The 20054-nt window shown below is 40.0% G+C and overlaps 1 protein-coding gene and 1 non-coding gene across 2 annotated transcripts; both read left to right on the top strand.

The window, feature by feature from the left end:
• On the top strand, nt 1-19474 carry LOC143297874 (mitochondrial tRNA methylthiotransferase CDK5RAP1-like). The gene is made up of 12 exons (XM_076610404.1): nt 1-420; nt 1880-1983; nt 4424-4562; nt 5540-5671; nt 6336-6417; nt 8519-8639; nt 10630-10872; nt 11833-11986; nt 13922-14052; nt 15057-15206; nt 18152-18292; nt 19267-19474. The coding sequence occupies exons 1-12, from the start codon at nt 114-116 to the stop codon at nt 19396-19398; spliced, it is 1836 nt and encodes a 611-aa protein (XP_076466519.1). The 5' UTR covers nt 1-113; the 3' UTR covers nt 19399-19474.
• LOC143298388 (small nucleolar RNA U3) lies at nt 7915-8135 on the top strand. Its single transcript, XR_013057380.1, has one exon. It is a non-coding gene; the product is annotated as a small nucleolar RNA U3 (small nucleolar RNA).
• Nucleotides 19475-20054: the final 580 nt, after the last annotated feature.

Raw genomic sequence — 20054 nt, 5'->3', positions numbered from 1 at the left:
TGGCTGTGACAGCGATTGCATCCAGAGGACAACTTTGGAAGATCGTCAGAAGTCATTTACATAAGAATGGCATCCGACAGGACGACCTGCATTGCACGAGATATACAGACTGTATGTGCCAAAAAATTGTTGACACGTTTCAGCTCATTAAAAGCCACCCCTGTTCGACTTCATCATCAGACCCTCAGGCGAACGGCATCAGTAGCAGACGGTCCCAGGACGAAGATTGTGGCCAGAGAAATAGAACTGCAAGAAAACTGCCACAGTCTGGCCCAGAGCTGTCTGATTTTATTCTGAAATCAATGAGCAGAGGAAATGAAGCTGACAGTGGAAATATGAAACAGAAAAGTACTGACACCACTTCTGCTGGGTCAGTTCCATACATCCACCCAGAGATGCTCCATGGCAATCAGAGGAAAGGTCATTGGCCTGTCACTGTTCATTATAACTATTTAAAGTCTTAATCTTTACCTTTATCCCATTCTTAGAAGCTTAGACTGTTGGAGGTCGTTATGTTTTGTTGCATTTGTTATTATTATTAAGATTTCAAAATTTAGATATGTGGTTTTTCATTCTTTCATATCTCTCTCTCTCTCTCTCTCTCTCTCTCTCTCTCCTTCTTCTTCTTCTTCTTCTTCTTCTTCGTCATCGTCTTCTTCTTCTTCTTCTTCTTCTTCTTCTTCTTCTTCTTCTCTGTCTTCTTCTTCATTTTCTATCCACTACACAACAAACATCAGCTTGCTGACTATTGAATCTGTTGTGGTTGATACATCATTACATGTTGGGTGTTTTCTTATTTCCATAACCCACTGAATGTTGGTGTGGATTACAGGATCTTTGATATACATCTCCACCATTAACCCATCAGGTGCACTAAAACCAGAGATCAAACTCTGGAAACCTGGGGGATAATCCTGCACTCTTACCATTCAACCACTGCATCCATCTCTCTCACCTCTCTCCCTCTCTCATTTTCTCTGTCTGTCACTCTAACCCCCCTCTCCTTTCTTGCTCAGCCATTTATTCTCTCTCTCTCTCTCTCTCTCTCTCTCTCTCTCTCTCTCTCTCTCTCTCTCTCTTGATCTGTTATATTTCTCTTACACTTGCAATATATGTTTTGTTTTCTGAGAATATGAGGCATGCATGCCATGATTGTAGGCTCTGAATTTAGTGTGTGTAACTAATATATAGCTTGAAATGTGCATAGATTTTTAATATGATCAAGATATGCTGTTGCAAATCTTTGTGACTGTATCAGTGGATTAGCACCAAACTGTCAGATTGTGTTTCCCATGTCTGATGTTTTAACATCATTATTTTTTATAACTTTCTTTGGTGTAAGATTTCATTTTAGTGGAAGAAGTTTTGCTATCAGCCATCTTTGACCATTGAAAACTTCTCTTTATTTTAACTTTATAGTAATAATAGTTAACTGGAGGAATCTGCTAGTAATACTGTCAATCAATGCCACACTTTAAAAAAAAAAGATTGTTTTATACCTTTCGAAGGTACAAAGTGGTGGGCAAGCTCAGTCACTTACATTATTTTGGATAATTATCAACACCACATTTTTCCTCTGGATTGCTTGTTTTGTCTGACCTAAGATCTAAAGAGTTTTTAAATACTAAAATAGTTATATTTTCATGACAAAATCTCAAAACTGAGACTTGATCTGTTGATGTTATCAAGATAAATAAGATGCTTTTCCTTCATTGATTCGAGTTCCTTTATCCTGCTTTTCTCTTTCTTTTTCCATCTTTTGTATGCATACATCATTATATGAATACGTCTGATGCTGTTCATTTTAAAACTTGAAGACTGAAGAATGTTCATAAATGAATTTAACAGAATAGTGTAAAAATGCTGTTGATTGTTGCAGTGTACTTTCAGACCTATGGGTGTCAGATGAATGTCAGTGACACAGAAATCGCCTGGAGCATTCTGGAGAAGAGCGGATACACCAGAACAGACATCATCACTGAGGTAGGTGGACAAATAAGCTTTGTTCCAGCTCTGCATGGTATTGATTGTTTCCCACGGGATGTGAGGTGATGGTCCATCATGTCTTTAACCTTCCCTGGCTGTCGCTTTTGACTACACACAGAAGCTCATGTGGGTCGTCCACGACCCATACCGCTGTCACTTTTGACTACACAAGGAAGCTCATGTGGTTCATCCACAACCCATACCTTTAAAGAGACAAAAACCTGTATATAAAAAAAACAACCCAACTATATTCCTCCAAAGCTTGTGTGGGTCATGCACGACCCATACTTTGTAAAAAGACAAAAACCTGTATATTCCTCCAAAGCTTATAACAAAATATAGAAAAGGAAAACATATCATAACAACTGATTACACACACATGCGCTCGCACACGCACACACAGACAAACACAAACACACACACTCAGAAGAAACACATGCTCACGCATTCACACACATGCATGCACACACACACACACACACACACACACGCACACACAACTGATCACACACACAAACGCATAACACCACATGCACATACATACAAACTCTACTTATGCACACAGAGATAGATAGAGAGAGAGAGGAGGGTGTGTGTGTGTGGGGAGGGGGCCGGGGGGGTGGGGGGGGGGGTGGTAGTGGGAGAGTAGTGGGTAGTGAGGCTGTTGAAAGTAAAACTTCTTTATTTTCCTTCACTAATTGCAAATTAAACCTTCTGAAATCACTATTAAAAAGGTATGGGTCGTGCATGACCCACACGAGCTTTCGAGGAGTGACCACGTTTTTTCCTCTTTAAAAAGCATGGGTCATACACGACCCACACAAGCGTCCGTGTGTAGTTAAAACGCCACCTTTAATTACTCATTAACTAAGTAATGAATTTTTTTCATTTTTTGGCAAAAGTTGGCCTTTTAGGTGTATGAAGCATTTCTGAAATTTCGTAGAAAAATATTAAGAATTGGCTGAGATATTTGCGTTTTTGTACCCTTCTGGGTCGTGTACGACCCACGTTAGCCAGCGAAGGCTAAGGAGCTATTGTACCCTGCATCATCCCCTCTTCCTCTTCCTTTAGGGATTCAAGTCGAGAGTTTATCAGATTGAATTGTCTGGGCTGCCTGAAAACCATAAACAATAAATCATCTACGCAGTCATGACCTTGATAATGTAAAAAAAAAACCAAAACATTTTGTGAACTCACTAAACCATCATTATTGCCTAATATGTAACAGTTTTACTGAGCACTCTGCACCCTGAAGTCTTTATAAGTTTTATTAATCATTAATCATAATAGTCTGTTACTCTTGGTATCCTTTTTTTTTTTTTCTTTTTTTTTTTTTAACTAAGTGAAGGCACTCCACAATTAGCAGCTGAGCTGTGAAGTCAAGCAAACATATTTATCTGACATTCATATGAATTTACCAGTAGTCAGTTGTTTGTGTTGTTTGTTTTTGTGTGTGTGTGGAGGGGTGGGGGGGTGGGGGGGGTTTATGCCCACTATCATGCCAAGTGAGAGCTTATTATCATTGGTTTCTCCATTGCAATGGGAAATCATTTACAGCTTAGTCTTTTGTGAAGGACTATGACTCTCAAATTAGGAGGCAACATTGCACTGGCTCTTAGTGTTACAGCCTTGGGGGCTAGTTGGCCTTTGGGAATGATCCCAGTGCTGACTGTCCTTAAACCCTCTTGACCAAGAGAGTGAGGATGTAACATGGGCAAGATAATCTCCACTATAATAATTCTAGCCCAGAAAGTCAGGACAGCAGTTGCCTCTTCTGATGGTCAGAGTCAGACATGACTGACTGTCATACATGTCATAACAAGAAGCAGACCAAAAACAAAAGCATTCTGAGCCACCAGGACTTGAACTTGTACATTTTGTTTGTTTTAGATTTGAAGTTTTTCATATGATCTCACACAGTACTCAGTATCATGTTTGAAATATTTGTGACAGTATTTATGCACACAACACACGAAAAGAAGCTGATAACTCCACACACACATCATACACATGCAAGTGCATGGGTGTACTAGCATTGCAGCCCATGAACAAAGAGATCTTAATGAATAATGGTTATACGATGATTGAAATATACAAGTATGGCAATCAAGGAAGGATGTACAGGTTTTCATTTATTATTACACTCATCACTTAAAACTTATTTTTCTTATCTTATAAAGTGTTGTTGTTGTTTTTATATATGATAATTGATGTGTGCATGGTGATCAGTTGCTCATTCATTTTTCATTTTGCTTTGATATTTGTTGCCAAGCATTTGAAGGAGCCAAAAGAAAATTTTCTAATTGCTTGAAGCAGATAAAGTATAAATCTAGTTTAATTCATTATTTTCATTCATTCACACATGCCTCAAGAATCAGTGGAAGTACTGTACAGTTGTACAGATCTGTGTCAGACATGGAATATCTGTATCTGACAGGCTGATGTGATCTTGCTGATGACCTGCGCCATTCGGGAAGGTGCTGAAGACAAAGTGTGGAGTCGCTTAGAGTACTTCAAGTCTCTAAAGAGAAAACAGAGGGGACAGAGGGCAGCACCTGTCACCATAGGGATTCTGGGTAAGAACATTAATCTTCACAAGATAAAAATACAGATTTTTATTGATTAAGCCACTGCCCCTATGAAGGGGAAGAAACAAACACAGAAACAGCTTGTGTTATATGAATTGTTTGAATAAATATGAAAATACATGGAATTATTATATCACATGAGATAGTGCAGTACTGTTCCACAAATTATGAGGCGGTGATTTCTTTAAGCTGAAATGCTTCGTGCAGGAAAAGGGACACGTTCAGTGTATTGTTGTTTTCCCATTCGATTCTGGGCAAGAACGGGAGACATTTTGGGAGGAGGAGGAATATTTCCTGTCAAAAATAACTATCATTAGTACTGTCTTTGAAGGTTCAGTTTCAGGGAGGTGTCAGACCCTGCAGACAGATCCATATTCGCTACACCACATCTGCTGTAAAAAAAAAACACACAAAAAAAACCACACTGATCCGGTGTTGTCTTTGAAGGAACCATGATGAAGTGAAAGGATTTTATGCTCACCTGACTGAAGTTCGGAATATCTGACACTGTTGGTGGGGTGAACAAAAAGGGGGGTGGGGTGGTAGGCTTTGTCTAGTGAAAAATTGGAGGAGATGGGGAAGACTTGGTCTTTTTAGAAATACATTATGTTCTGAATGCTTCTTGAAGTTGATGGGAATGTGTGCATGCTTCACACCCATGCATGCACATACAAATGTGCAAGCCCAAAGCAGTTAATGCAGAGTATCCATGTTTTTCTTCATTTTATTTCATTTTGCGGATGTATGTACTGGTATGTCCATTTCTGTTTAAATGATATGATTACTGATGGAAATTCACTGAATGCATGTTCTGCATGCTCACTGGTATATATATTTGCTTCTTTTAGATTCATAAGAAAAAAGTTGCTGATGTAAGTGTGATAACTGTGTCAAAAAGTGCATTTGCACACCAATAGTCTCCTCAGTCTGTCAGAACCAGTGATAGTGTGCTGTGTGCCATGCAGGGTGCATGGCGGAGAGGCTGAAACAGAAAATTGTGGAGAGAGAGAAAATGGTGGATGTGGTCTGCGGACCGGATGCATACAGAGATCTGCCGCATCTGCTGGCCTCTTCCTTCGTCTCTGGCCAGGCTGCAGGTAACCTGCTTCTGTCAGTTTGCGTTGTCTGATCTGTTTGGTTTTATTTCTTTCTGTGTCATTTTCTTCATCTCTTTCTTTCTTTCTGTATGTGTGTGTGTGTGTGTGTTTGGTAAAGTAATAGTTATTACTTATGCTCATATACTCACTTTTTCAGTTTCAGTTTCTCAAGGAGGCGCAACTGTGTTTGGACAGTTCCATATGTGCTATACAGCATCAGCTTTGCAGATGCCTGACAGCAGCATAACCCAGTGTGCTAGTCAGGCCTTGAGTACATGCATATAGTTGTGCACCAATCAGAGTGAATTTCTTCTAAAGAATTTTGCGAAAGGACAACACTTTTATTGCCATGGGTTCTTTTTCTATGTGCCAAGTGCGTGCTGCACATGGGACCTTGGTTTATCATCTCATCCGAATGGCTAGACGCTCTGTTTGATTTTCCAGTCAAACTAGGAAGAAAGGGCGAGAGCAGGAATCATATTCACACCCTCACGAACACTGTTCTATCACCTTCCTCCTACTTTTCCATCCCAGTGGAAACTACTGAGAAAAATGGCTTTTGAGTCTGAGTCTTTGTTATGCTTTTGTAAAGCTTTTTGATTGCATGCTTCATTTACTTGTAATTTACCAGTTATGTTGCATGCAGTTTCCTTTCTGTTTTCAGTGAATGTTCAGCTGTCTTTGGAGGAAACCTATGCAGACATCATCCCTGTTCGCCCAAACCCTGACAACCATTCTGCCTTTGTGTGAGTATCAGGCTACTGTTGGTACTTTCACCTTTTTTTTCCTTCTCTTTTTTTAGGCAGGTCAGTGTCCATACTATGACTGCTTGTGTTGAATGTAACTATTGTAACATTTTTTTTTTCTGTGCAAGATAGGTGAATGCCTGTAATGTCATTGCTGTGTTCATGTTGCTTGGATTTGAAACTCTGGCTATCTTTCCATGGCTGCTGCTCCAAGATCTCATAGTTCAGTGGCCTTCCTTACTGTTGGTTTCTTATCTGTGGACATATATTTGTTTGCCTACCACTCAGTGTTGATTTTTAGAACTGACTAAATGCTGGTGATGGTGATGATGGTGAGCAGGGAGGGCCAGTAAAGTGTTTATTAAATGACTATGTTTTAATGTATTTATGTGTTGTTGTTTTTTTTCGTATCATACTATTTCATTTTTGACTCACTTGTGTAAACAAAGTGAGTCTATGTTTTAACCCGGTGTTTGGTTGTCTGTGTGTGTGTCTGTGTGTCCGTGGTAAACTTTAACATTGACATTTTCTCTGCAACTACTTTGTCAGTTGACACCAAATTTGGCATAAAAATAGGAAAAATTCAGTTCTTTCCAGGCATCTTGTTTTAAACAATACTGCACCTTTGGGATGGGCACAAAAAAATAAAGAATGAAGCCTAATTATATGCAAACTGCATTTACTGTTATATTTATATTTTTTGTATTCTCTAAACTTGGCACTTTGATCTGATATTCTGATCCAACAGCTAGAGCAGTCATTATTATCAATTTTTGTTCAAGCAGGAACTTCTTTTGCTAAGCATGGAAGTTTTATTTATTTTGCAAACGTTTTGGTGCAGGTAGTAAAAAAGGGAAATTACTCTGTAATGCTAGGGGAGTTAATTTGCTTTAAACTGATCTTTCTCATCTTAAACATTACATTTTGAAATTATACTCAATACATAAAAAGCTTGGATTTTTTTTTAAGTGTATCACAAGTGAGTCTTGAAGGCCTTGCCTCTCTTGTTAATGTTTTACACTGATAGGCTCTGAAGGCTTGATCATTGCAGTGGGTGTATGTGAAGGTCAGGCGTCTGTTTGTTTGTTTGTATGTTTTTTTTAAGGCAGATGTGGTGTAGCATGTATAGATCTGTCCACACTTTCTGACACCTTGAAACTGAAAATTGAAACTTTGACAAAATGCAGAACGTTACCCACCTACTAATTGATTTGACAATGTTCATAATCAAAGAGTTCCAACAAAATACTGATTTTTATGAAGACTATAAGCAACAGTTATATCTGTTTATTCATGTAAAAGATGGGGCTAATTCCATGCTTAATTATTCGATGAAGGTCGGCAATAAAGTGAATGAGTGTCATTGATGAATGCCAGCTATTTCACAAAATAAAGGAGGCAGAGTGTGAAAGATGTGTCAGAACACACTCTTTTCTAGTTTTTTGTTGACAATGTTCTTTATTCCACTTGATACCTATCAGTAGCAAAGCACTGATTTAAATCATACTTTTAGGGATCACTTCAAAAGTATGCTCTGCCGAGATGTCAGGTAACACTGACAGGACCGTACCCCGTGATGAGGAGAGACAGCCACCCCTTCTGAGCGCGAAGCGGGCAGGACTGACTGTAGGCTCTGATGGTCAGTCCTCTGCCATTGATGAACGTTCCTCTCCTACCTTTTTTTTTTTTTTTTTTTTCTCAAGGCCTGACTAAGCGCGTTGGGTTACGCTGCTGGTCAGACATCTGCTTGGCAGATGTGGTGTAGCGTATATGGTTTTGTCCGAACGCAGTGACGCCTCCTTGAGCTACTGAAACTGAACTGAAACTGATTTTAAAAAAATAAAAGATCAGCCTACTTCTCTAATTTTGAACAGTCAACAGAGAGAAAGAGAGAGACCAATGGCATTCTGATTTGTTGCTACACATTCATGCGAGTTCACACCCACTAACGAAATTCATTTCAGTACACATTACATTAATGGCACTGTGGGAGTGGCTCTGAATGGACCAGGGGAAATGATAAACAACAAAGAAATCAAATGGACTGAAGAACAAAAGCCTGTGTGCGTGTGCATGTGTTTGTGTGTGTGTGTGTGTGCAGATCGATCATGCGTGGCTGTGATAACATGTGTACGTACTGCATCGTGCCCTTCACCCGGGGACGGGAGAGGAGCCGACCCCTCACCTCCATTGTGGAGGAAGTCAAGCAGCTGTCTGACCAGGTAGGATTTTCTGTCAACCTTTTTTCTGTTTGTCATGTGTGTGTGAATGTTTGGGATGTGGATGTGACTTTTGGGATGTGGATGTGAATGTTTGTGATGTGGATGTGAATGTTTGGGTGTGAATGTTTGAGATGTGATGTGGGTGTGAATGTTTGTGATGTGAATGTTGGGATGTGAATGTGAGTGCGATGTGGTCTGTCAACCTTTTTCTGTTTGTCATGTGGGTGTGAATGTTTGTGATGTGGGTGTGAATGTTTGTGTTATGTGGGTGTGAATGTTTGTGATGTGGGTGTGAATGTGAGTGATGTGGGTGTGAATATTTTTTTGTTTTTTTGGGATGTGAGTGTTTGTGATGTGGTCTGTCAACCTTTTTTTGTTTGTGATGTGGGTGTGAATGTTTGTGAATGTGAATGTTTGGGATGTGGATGTGAATGTTTGGGATGTGAATGTGAGTGTTTGTGATGTGGTCTGTCAACCTTTTTCTGTTTGTGATGTGGGTGTGAGTGTTTGTGATGTGAATATGAATGTTTGTGATGTGAATGTGAATGTTTGTGATGTGGGTTTGAATGTTTGGGATGTGGATATGAATTTTTGTGATGGAGTCTGTTGACCTTTTTCTGTTTGGGATGTGGGTGTAAATATTTTGGATGTGGGTGTGAATGTTTATAATGTGTGTGTATTTTGGGTGTGGGTGTGAATGTTTGTCATGTTGGTGTAAGTATTTTGGGGTGTGGGTGTGAATGTTTGTCATGTTGGTATAACTATTTGTATGTGGGTGTGAATGTGATTTGGGTGTGAATGTTTGTGATCTAAGTATACATATATGTGATGTGTGTGTCAATGTTCGTGATGTAGGTGTACATATTTGTGATATATGTGTCAATGTTTGTGATGTGGCTGTATGTGATGTGGGTGTGAATATTTTTATTTGGGTGTGAATGTTTGTGATGTGGGTGTACATATATTTGTGATGTAGGTGTACATATATTTGTTATGTAGGTGTGAATGTTTGTGATGTGGATGTGAATGTTTGTGATGTGGATGTGAATGTTTGTGATGTGGGTATACATATATTTGTGATGTGGGTGTGAATGTTTGTGATGTGGGTGTACATATATTTGTGATGTGGGTGTACATATATTTGTGATGTGGGTGTGAATGTGATGTGGGTGTGAATGTTTGTGATGTGGGTGTACATATATTTGTGATGTGGGTGTGAATATTTGTGATGTGGGTGTACATATACTTGTGATGTGGGTGTACATTTATTTGTGATGTGGGTGTACATATATTTGTGATGTGGGTGTGAATATTTGTGATGTGGGTGTACATATACTTGTGATGTGGGTGTACATTTATTTGTGATGTGGGTGTACATATATTTGTGATTTTGGTGTGAATGTTTGTGATGTGAGTGTATGTATATTTGTGATGTGGGTGTCAATGTTTGTGATGTGGGTGTACACACAGATGATGTGGGCAGGTTGTTTTATGGTGTGGGTAAGTAGGTATGACTGACGTGGGTTGGTTGATCTGTGATGTTTGCGGACAGGTCTACAATTTTAGTGGCTTTGTTAGAGATTCTGATCCACAAATGTGGATTAATTATTTATGGTGGGTGGGTAGGCTTCGGAAAGTGGGGTGGTGGGGGACTTTAAAGGGAGTGTGCAGATTGGGGAAATGGATGAGTATGTTTATGATGTAGTTAGGAAGGTTTGGGATACAGTGGGTGATTTATAATTCCAGTGGATATTTTTTTAGGATGTAGATGTTCATAATCATGTATGAACTTAATTTGATCTTCAACAAGTTTTCAGAAAGATGGATGAAATGTTTTATGAATAAGTACAGTTGACCGCAAGAACACAGAGCTTTTGTTTATACTGCTGATGTCTCAGATCTGACATGTCCGTATGTTTGTCTGCATTATGTATAAAGATATTATTGATAGTGTTTTTATCATCCATCATTGCATTGCATGATTGTACAGGGAATCAAAGAGGTCACATTACTGGGTCAAAACGTCAACAGCTACCGAGATCTGTCAGAGACATCGAGTCGAGGTGGGGTGGATATTCCCTCCTTGACAGAGATGAGTCGAGGATTTCGCACAGTGTACAAACCTCGCTCGGGTGGCCATCGTTTTGCTGACCTCTTGGAGAAAGTGTCCGAAGTTGATCCTGAGATGAGGATACGGTTCACGTCACCACACCCTAAAGATTTCCCTGATGAGGTGAGAGGAAAGCAGAGGAAGTCATGAACCGTTTGCCCACTTGCTGTCTGTGTTTGTGACAGACTGAGGCAGTCAAGTCCTGATACCTGATCTGTTGGCCAAACTGAGTAATCATTTTACAGCTGTAGAGAATTTTTTCTAGATCCATTTAAAGAGTTAGGTTAAAGAATAAAGGTCCCATACCCTATTACAGCTGTTGGGCCAGTGAATTCATACTCACTGTGTCTAGGGGTTGGCTTTTCCGCTGTTTTAACCTTCCCCAACCAAGTCAGGTCCCCATCCACATACGGGTGGTGTGAGGAAAATCAGAGTTAAGTGCCTTTCCCAAGGACACAACACCAGGCATAAGCAGGGGATCCAACCCTGACCTCTGGATCACAAGTCCAACACCTTAATCAATTCTGCCATCTCCTTTAGAGTTACTATCATATAAACTGGTTTTACATAAATTTTGGCCTCCTTTGTTCTGTCAGTAGCTGTTTCTTGAAGATGTCCTGAAAATGATAGCTTGTTTGAACTCTTGTGTTTTACATTTTCTACATTTTCTTTTGACTTATGTTTGATGTTGGTGTACTTAAAGTGAGACTGATGCTGGTGGGTGTCTGTTCATTTGGATGAAGTAGAAGGCTGAAATAAAGAGTGGCTGGAGTCAGTGTGTTCCTTAATTTTTTTTCCCCTTAATTTTCTTTTCCCCTGACAGCTGCCCCCAACCTCGTCCCAGCTTCAGGTAGATAATCTTATCCACCTCAGCAAAACGGAATCAATTTTGATAAATAATACATTTATGAACCTGCCATATTCGCCAGTTGGTAACTTCTGTCTATATTCCTTGAGACCCTGGTATACATGGTCGTGGAGATATATTCTGTTCTGTCCTGTTCTATTCTTCACAAGAGGAGGTTTCAATATGTACCTGTTTTTGTGTCATGTCATCAATGTAATGTTTATATTCATTTTCAGGTGCTGAACCTGATCCAAGAGAGGCCAAACATTTGTCGGCAGATCCATCTCCCGGCACAGAGTGGCAGCGACGCCATGTTGGAGGCGATGGGCCGTGGATACACTCGAGCTGCCTACCTGGAACTTGTAAATCACATTCGCAGTATTATTCCAGGTACTGTACCAATCGACGAGACAGGTGGCAGAATGGTTTAGACGCTCATCTGCCAATACAGTGTCTGTGAGGGTGTAGGGTCTGGGTTCGAAACCCACTTGAGCTCTCATTCAGATGAGACGATAAACCAAGGTCTCATAGGCAGCACACACTCTGTGCACTGAAAAAGAACCCATGGCAACCTAAGTGTTGTCCTCTGGCAAAATTCTGTAGAAGAAATCCACTATGATACACACACACACACACACACACACACACACACACACACACACACACACACACACACATACACACACACACACACACACACACACACACACATATATATATATATATATATATATATATATATATATATATATATATATATATATATATATGCATGCTCTCAAGGCCTGACTAGGCATTTTGAGTTATGCTGCTAGTCAGGCATCTGCCAAGCAGACATGATGTAGTGTATATGAACTTGTCCGAATACAGTGATGCCTCCCTTCTGAAACTGAAATAGTACTAACAATAATAATTATGATCATTGCTGTCATGATAATTCAGAAGTGTAACCTGTTCAGTCTGGCTTGTTGTGACAGCATGTGTCTATGGATAGGAATCTGTCCAGTGTCTGTCTTCAAAAAATTTAGAAAACAGCTGAAACAATATCCTTGAAATGGCAGAGAAAAGTCTTTGGAAATGGCACAGAAACAGCTGTCCTTGAGGGGAGAAGTGAATCCGCTTTTCCACAAGTTTTATGTATTTGTTTTTAGAACAGAGAGATGGTAGTAATAGTTATGTATTATATGGGTTTATGTATTAGCAATGTGAGTTAAAACATTGTTTTGCCTTGATTGGCCCCTGGAGCCTGGACTGCAGACTTATCAGTACGACAAAAATCAGTCACTGTGTCCATTGCTTTTGTTGTTGTGAACGTTTGGAGTTGCTTAACCCATTCAGCCCAGGGAGTTTACATCCTCGGCAGGTTTCCCTGCCACACTGATGCAGAAAAACGAAGAAAGTATTCTGAAATCGACCATTTTTTCTTCCAAACTGACACATGTAGACACAGCCAGATATACCGCAGAAGTTAGATCCCTTTGTTAGCGATTTATGCGTATGTAGGAACATGTATGCCATTTCAATGAATTTAATTTTGACGCCAGAGCAATGCTAGGGGGCTGGGTTGAATGAGTTAATGTGCACAGGCATTGCTTTCTCTGTTGCTTTTCTTAAAAGTTTAGGTTGATTCACATGTATTGACATGGCTCTGTTCAGTGATTTCATTGCTTTAACAGATCATTATTGAGTCCTATGTTCCAGTAATTTCTTTGCATTGAGGGTTCATGATTCTTCTTCATCTTCTTCTTCTCCTACTTCATTTGTGGGCTGCGACTCCCACATTCACTGGTGTACATGAGTGGACTTTTATGTGTTTGAACATTTTTACTCCTGCCATGTAAGCAGTCATACTCTGTTTTTGGTGGGGAGGGAGGTTTTGGGGAGAGGGGGGGGTTCAGATTGAGTCATGTGTTCCAGTGATTTTATCACATTGAGAACTCATGATTGATGTGTGTGTTCCAGTGATTTCATCACATTGAGAACTCATGATTGATGTGTGTGTTCCAGTGATTTCATCACATTGAGAACTCATGATTGATGTGTGTGTTCCAGTGATTTCATCACATTGAGAACTTATGATTGATGTGTGTGTTCCAGTGATTTCATCACATTGAGAACTCATGATTGATGTGTGTGTGCCATTGACTTCATCACATTGAGAACTCATGATTGATGTGTGTGTGCCATTGATTTCATCACATTGAGAACTCATGATTGATTTGTGTGTTCCAGTGATTTCATCACAGTGAGAACTGATGATTGATGTGTGTGTTCCAGTAATTTCATTCATCACACTGAGAATTCATGATTGATTTGTGTGTTCAGATGTGGCTCTGTCCAGTGATTTCATTGCTGGGTTCTGTGGGGAGACGGAGGCCAACCACCAGGAGACACTGACTCTGATCCGCAGTGTGCAGTACAACTTTGCCTTCTGCTTCCCATACAGCATGCGACAGGTACTGTGCAGGTTTTGTCCCAACTCTCTTTACCGATCTTCACATCCATTTCTTCTTGTTACGCTTGTGGATTAGCCCTTGAGATCTTCTTTGTTTGTGGACTTTGACTCCCACGTACACTCATATACATGAGTGATCTTTTAAAGTGTTTGACTGTTCCCCCCCACTTCCACCCTCTGAGGTAGGCAGTCATACTCCATTTTTGGGATGGGGCGGGATGCATGCCGGGTATGTTCTTGTTTCCATAACTTACCGAACGCTGACATGGATTGCAGGATCTTTAACGTGTATATTTGTTCTTCTGCATGCGCATACACACAAAGGGGGTTCAGGCACTAGCAGATGTGCCCATCTGTTGACCTGGAAGTTTGGAAAAATCTCCACCCTTTACCCACCAGGCGACTGGGATTTGAACCCATGACCCTCAGATTAAAAGTCCTGTGTTTTAACCACCCGGTTGTTGCGCCCGTCAGCCCTTGATGTGAATGAAGTGGGTGTTGTTCTGGAGAGCTACCGCAGGCCACTGCAGCTTGTCATATAGAGTTGTGTGTTGGGGAGTAAGGTGGCAGAATGGTTATGACGCTTTGCAACAACAAAGCAGGATAATGCCTGCCATGTTCTTATTCTTGTCTTTAATGATGGATTCGAGGATAATCAGGATACAGTTTGAAAAAATGATAATAATGAAAAAATAATAATGTAAAAAAAAGTAGATGAAATTAAAAAAAAAAAAAGCAACAACAGTACAACAATGCAGTGTGTGTTCAGATTTGGCTCTATACATTACAATACAATGCAATGCAAGACTAATACAATAGACAGGACAAAATAGACAAGAACAAAGAACAAAGCAAGCATTATACCATTTTCTTTTTGTTTCATGTAAAAGTTGATTCTGATAGACTTACTTTCAACAGAATCAACTTAACAGGATTCATACCATATTTTTCTGCGTTGGAGAAATCAGTAAATGAAAATGATTATTCCCTGCTTCTGTCTTTCAGAAAACACGGGCATTTCATCGTCTGAAGGATGATGTTCCAGCGGACGTCAAACAGCGGCGCCACACAGAGCTTGTGGCTGCCTTCCGCGCTGAAGCGGAGAAAATCCATGCTTCCCAGATTGGTTCCAAACAGCTGGTGCTTGTGGAAGGGGTAGGGTGTCTGTTTTCATTTTGTTTGTTTCTTTTTGTTGTTGCTGATGAACAGCTGGTGCTTGTGAAAAGGGTAGGGTTTCTTCTTTTTCTGTCATTTTTGTCTTGATAGTTGGTGCTCATCAGTTCCAAACAGCTGATGCTTGTGGAAGGGGTAGGGTTTAGTTTTTTGTGTGGTTTAAATTGGGGGTGGGGGGGGCACAGGGGGGTTACTGTTTGTGTATTTCATTTTGTTCATGCTGATCAGAGTGGAGGGTTGGGGTTTCTTTTTTCTGTTGGTTTCTTTTGTTGTTGGTACTGATCAGTCCCTAACAGCTGGTGCTTGTGGAAGGGGTTGGGTTTCTTTTGTTGTTGGTACTGATCAGTTCCTGACAGCTGGTGCTTGTGGAAGGGGTTGGGGTTCTTTTGTTGTTGGTACTGATCAGTTCCTGACAGCTGGTGCTTGTGGAAGGGGTTGGGGTTCTTTTGTTGTTGGTACTGATCAGTTCCTGACAGCTGGTGCTTGTGGAAGGGGTTGGGTTTCTTTTTCTCTGTGTGTCTCTTTATTGTTAGTGCTGATAAGTTCCAAACAGCTTATGTTTGTGGACGCAGTAGTGTTTCGTTTTTTTCTGTTTGTGTATTTCGTTTTGTTGGTGCTGATCAGAGTGGAGGGATGGGGTTTCTGATTTCTGTTGGGTTTTTTATTGTTGGTACTGATCAGTCCCAAACAGTTCGTGCTTGTGGAAGGGATAATACTAATCAGTTCCAAACAGTTCGTGCTTATGGAAGGGATTGGGGTTCTTTTGTTCTTTTTGTGTGGGGTTTTTTGGTGGTTGTTTTTTTGTTTTGTTTTTTAGTGCTGATCAGTTCCAAGCAGCTGGTGCTTGTTGAAGGGGAAGGGTTTGTTTTTCTGTTTCTTTCTTAATTATTGTTGTTACTTCTGCTACTGACTGAGAAGAAATACAGGGAAATAAGAAAATCATAGATTCACTCCATGCAGAGATGATTGCAGATAATTGTCACCAATGGTTTGGCTCGATATCAGTGTGCCTCACGCCAACCAAAATGGGGAGTCCGAGTGAAAATGAAGAGCTACAGTAAACAGAAATAGGGAAAATCAAATTTTCCCAAAAAGGGAAGACAGCAGTCAAGACCTGGAGCAAAATCAGCTGGCTGGCTCAAGACTGAAATAAATGGAGAAGATTTGTTGGCACCTTCAGCCAGAACAAAGAAGAATAAATGTAATGTAAAGAAAGGGTACAAAACAATAAATCAGAATTTGAATACTAGTCATGTTCAGAGTTTTATAAGACCCTTCCAAGTTACAGTGTATAGTTACACATGAAATAGCGATAGATATTTCATTACGTTAGAACTCATCAGGTTTTCTACCGTTGGTTCCCATCTGCATGGTAAAACTCCAGAAATGCACAAATGGCGGAGTGGTAAGAACATTGCAGTGATGAATGCAGTGTGCTAACGGACAGGATATAGTCATCACATGTGCTGTGATTATACTGCAAAGACTGCCTTAGACACATGGCCATGCACACTGACCGATGTCTTGTCATTGAAAGAGGTTGTATTCTCTTTGTCACAACAGAGTTCTCACACTGACCGATGTCTTGTCATTGAAAGAGGTTGTATTCTCTTTGTCACAACAGAGTTCTCACACTGACCGATGTCATGTCATTGAAAGAGGTTGTATTCTCTTTGTCACAACAGAATTCTCACACTGACCGATGTCTTGTCATTGAAAGAGGTTGTATTGTCTTTGTCACAACAGAGTTCTCACACTGACCGATGTCTTGTCATTGAAAGAGGTTGTATTCTCCTTGTCACAACAGAGTTCTCTCTGTGAAATTCGGGCTGTTTCCCCCAGCGATAGCAAGTCACCACAGTGCAGCGCCACCCAGTTTATTCTTTTTTCTCTTACAAGTATATTTGCCTTTTTTTCTTTTTAATAAAAGTGGATTTTTCTGCCAAATTTTGCCACAGACAGATCTTTTGTTGTTGTGGGTTCTTTTACATGTGCTAAATGCATGCTGCTCATGGGACCTCGGGTTTTTCATCTCATCCAAATGACTGGACCGCCATTCAAGGTCTAGTTGAGGGGGAGAAAGTACTGTGGAGTTTGGAATCCAATCCCGTACACTCAGATTCTCTTGCTTCCTAGGTGGATATGTTATTGCACGGACACTACACCACATCATCATGATGGTCCTTGTGTTAATGACTGGATCCCTTTTACTCTTGACAACAAAGATGAGCAGGAATCTCTAGGTGATTTAAAACTCAACTACAGGCAGTTTTTATCCAGAATCGTATTGTGTTTGCATGTAAATATGTTTCTCCATGTATATGTGTGTGAGATGACATATTTTTGTGTTCCATGAGACAGATGAAACTTCTTGTGCCTTCCTTTCTATCCCTCACACCCATTTCTTCATTGGTTGAAATCTGGAATGTTATGATTAAAAAAAAAATAAATAAATAAATAAAAAATAAAAAGATATAAAAGAAAGAAACCCACCCCACTTTCAAGAGACACATGATCAGTATTTTGAATCCAAACCCAAGAAAACAATGAGGCACATGCACACTTCATGCAGGCATACAGACACACCCACACACTAAATCATGGAAAAATGTATCATGTTATACTGTGGGAAAACTCCCAACACCCCAGTAGCTTTTTGATTTTTTTTTTTTTTTTTTTTGAAATAATCAAATGCATTGTGTTATACTGTGAGGAAACTTCCAACATCCAACACCCTGATCGCTTTTTGTTGTTTCTTTTAATAGTTGAATGTATTATGTTCAACTGTAAGAAAATCCAACATCCCTGACTGTTTTTTGTTTTGGGGTTGTTGTTTTTTTATATATTATAGTTGAATGTATAATGTTGATCTGTGAGAAATTCCAAACACCTTGATTGATTTTGTTTTTCTTTGAATGAACCAACAGACCAGCAAGCGGTCCAGCAAGGACTGGGTGGGAAGGAATGAGGCCAACACACGTGTCATCTTCCCCAAGGCAGAGCTGCCCTCACACCGACACACTCTGGAGCTGAGCTCTGTGGGTCGGGGAGACTACGTGGCTGTACAGGTGGGTCAGGGGTGAAGGTCAGCACGACTGCAGTGTAAATTGTGCATGTACGAAGCGGCATTCTGTGTGATTGGGCACTTGCTAAGGTGGGCGTCTGGTATTTTGGTGATCCCAGAACGTACTCTAAAATCTCACAACTGCAGAGCTTTGGTTAAATGAGATGAGCATTGCAGTAGTTTTGACTGTTTTTCCTACCACACTTTGTGTACATTTCAATGGTGTAATTGATTTTGCTGAACAAAGGTAATGTAATCCCCAGAGTAAGAATTCCAATTTCAGATTGGTGACCCACATCCTGACCCGTAAAAGCTCTGTCTTACTCAGTGAGGTTACCACCCTTCACTGTCGAGCATGCTTGTCAGCAGCAGTTAAGGGGTTAATACCTGTTATTTTCTGAGATGAACTGTGAGAAATATGTACACTGAATGCCTGTTAGATGGTAGCAGCAGTTAAGGGGTTAATACCTGTTATTTTCTGAGATGAACTGTGAGAAGTATATACACTGAATGCCTGTTAGATGGTAGATAATTTTGGTAGTGATCTGGCTGAACTATATTGGAGTACATGTCGCAATAATTGCATGATTCAGTGTGTGAGTTAGCACCCGGATGCTTAAATTTTAGACACTAATTAATGGCACCAGTGCCACAGCATGTTCATGTATAAATGGAAGTGAAACCTTCCCCTGAAGTTTACCAGGTTTGTTTTTCTTCCTATTTCATGTGCTGTGCAGCAACACTGCATTAACTCTGCCTTCATGTGCATAGTGGAAATACCGCATTCATGTGAGTGCAGTTCAGATGAGAGTATGGTTAAAGCATTGAATATAAGTCTTGATGTCAGGGATAACGCCTCCTTTCCTCTCACACAAAACAGTAACTATAAACTGTTTGACTGCACAGTTTGAGTTTCCTTGAAGAATGTATTCATTCCCTGAATGTATTTGTCAGTCAGGAGTGTGGTGTTATTTTCAGATCATCTCAGGAACATCACAGATTTTGAGGGCAGTACCGTTGTACCACACAACGCTCCAAGACTTTTGGAAACACAAGGTGTCCTCTTCCCGAAACGGTCAGACAGCCGAGTCTTTCAAAGTGCAGTTGTGATCTCCCCTGGGTATAAATGAATGTGGAGTCTGAATGTGAACAAAAATGTCCTTTACTTGGAAATAAAATGTTAGAAATATTACTCATGTGTGGGTCATCATTTATGTATGTGACATGCGTGTCTTTCCATTTATGTGACAGGTGTGTTTTCCCTCAACGACACGGCAGGTGTGTCTTTCTTTACAGTGTGCAATGGGTGTCACTTCTCAGAGACAAGCACAAAACATGTCCGAACAACCTGAACACAAACATATAGAAGACTTTAATTCTTTAACACATCAATAAAAATTGTTTATAGCAGTTTCTGTTGCAGATAGAATGCTTGGTAATACACTCACACTTACTCCCATCACAAGCACAATTCCAGCGGAATGATATAGGGAAATAACCTAAATAGCAAATTTCCTGAAAATTCTCATCAGTACCAGATCTCAATCATAACGGTAACACTGAATTCAAGTTTTGAATCAAATGAATAGATTATCAGCAGTAACACAGACCAGAACATTTTGATTTAAAAAAAGAAAAGAAAAAAAAGATTATCAACAGTCAATAAAATAATGTAAGTGGAAAAAAAAAAAAATTATCAGCTGTCAAGAAAATAATGTAAGTCAATGTGCAAATCCCAAAGGCACAGAATGTGGATACCAGGAGGT

Source organism: Babylonia areolata, chromosome 23, assembly GCF_041734735.1.
Source record: "Babylonia areolata isolate BAREFJ2019XMU chromosome 23, ASM4173473v1, whole genome shotgun sequence".
Taxonomy (NCBI): domain Eukaryota; kingdom Metazoa; phylum Mollusca; class Gastropoda; order Neogastropoda; family Buccinidae; genus Babylonia; species Babylonia areolata.
This window is presented reverse-complemented; position numbering and strand designations above follow the sequence as displayed.

Bases quoted from the DNA above. Each gene is read 5' to 3' on its own strand.
- LOC143297874 (XM_076610404.1), top strand. From the start codon at position 114: ATGTGCCAAAAAATTGTTGACACGTTTCAGCTCATTAAAAGCCACCCC. The intron at 421-1,879 runs GTCATTGGCCTG...TGATTGTTGCAG, and splicing joins CCATGGCAATCAGAGGAAAG to TGTACTTTCAGACCTATGGG. The intron at 4,563-5,539 runs GTAAGAACATTA...TGTGCCATGCAG, and splicing joins TGTCACCATAGGGATTCTGG to GGTGCATGGCGGAGAGGCTG.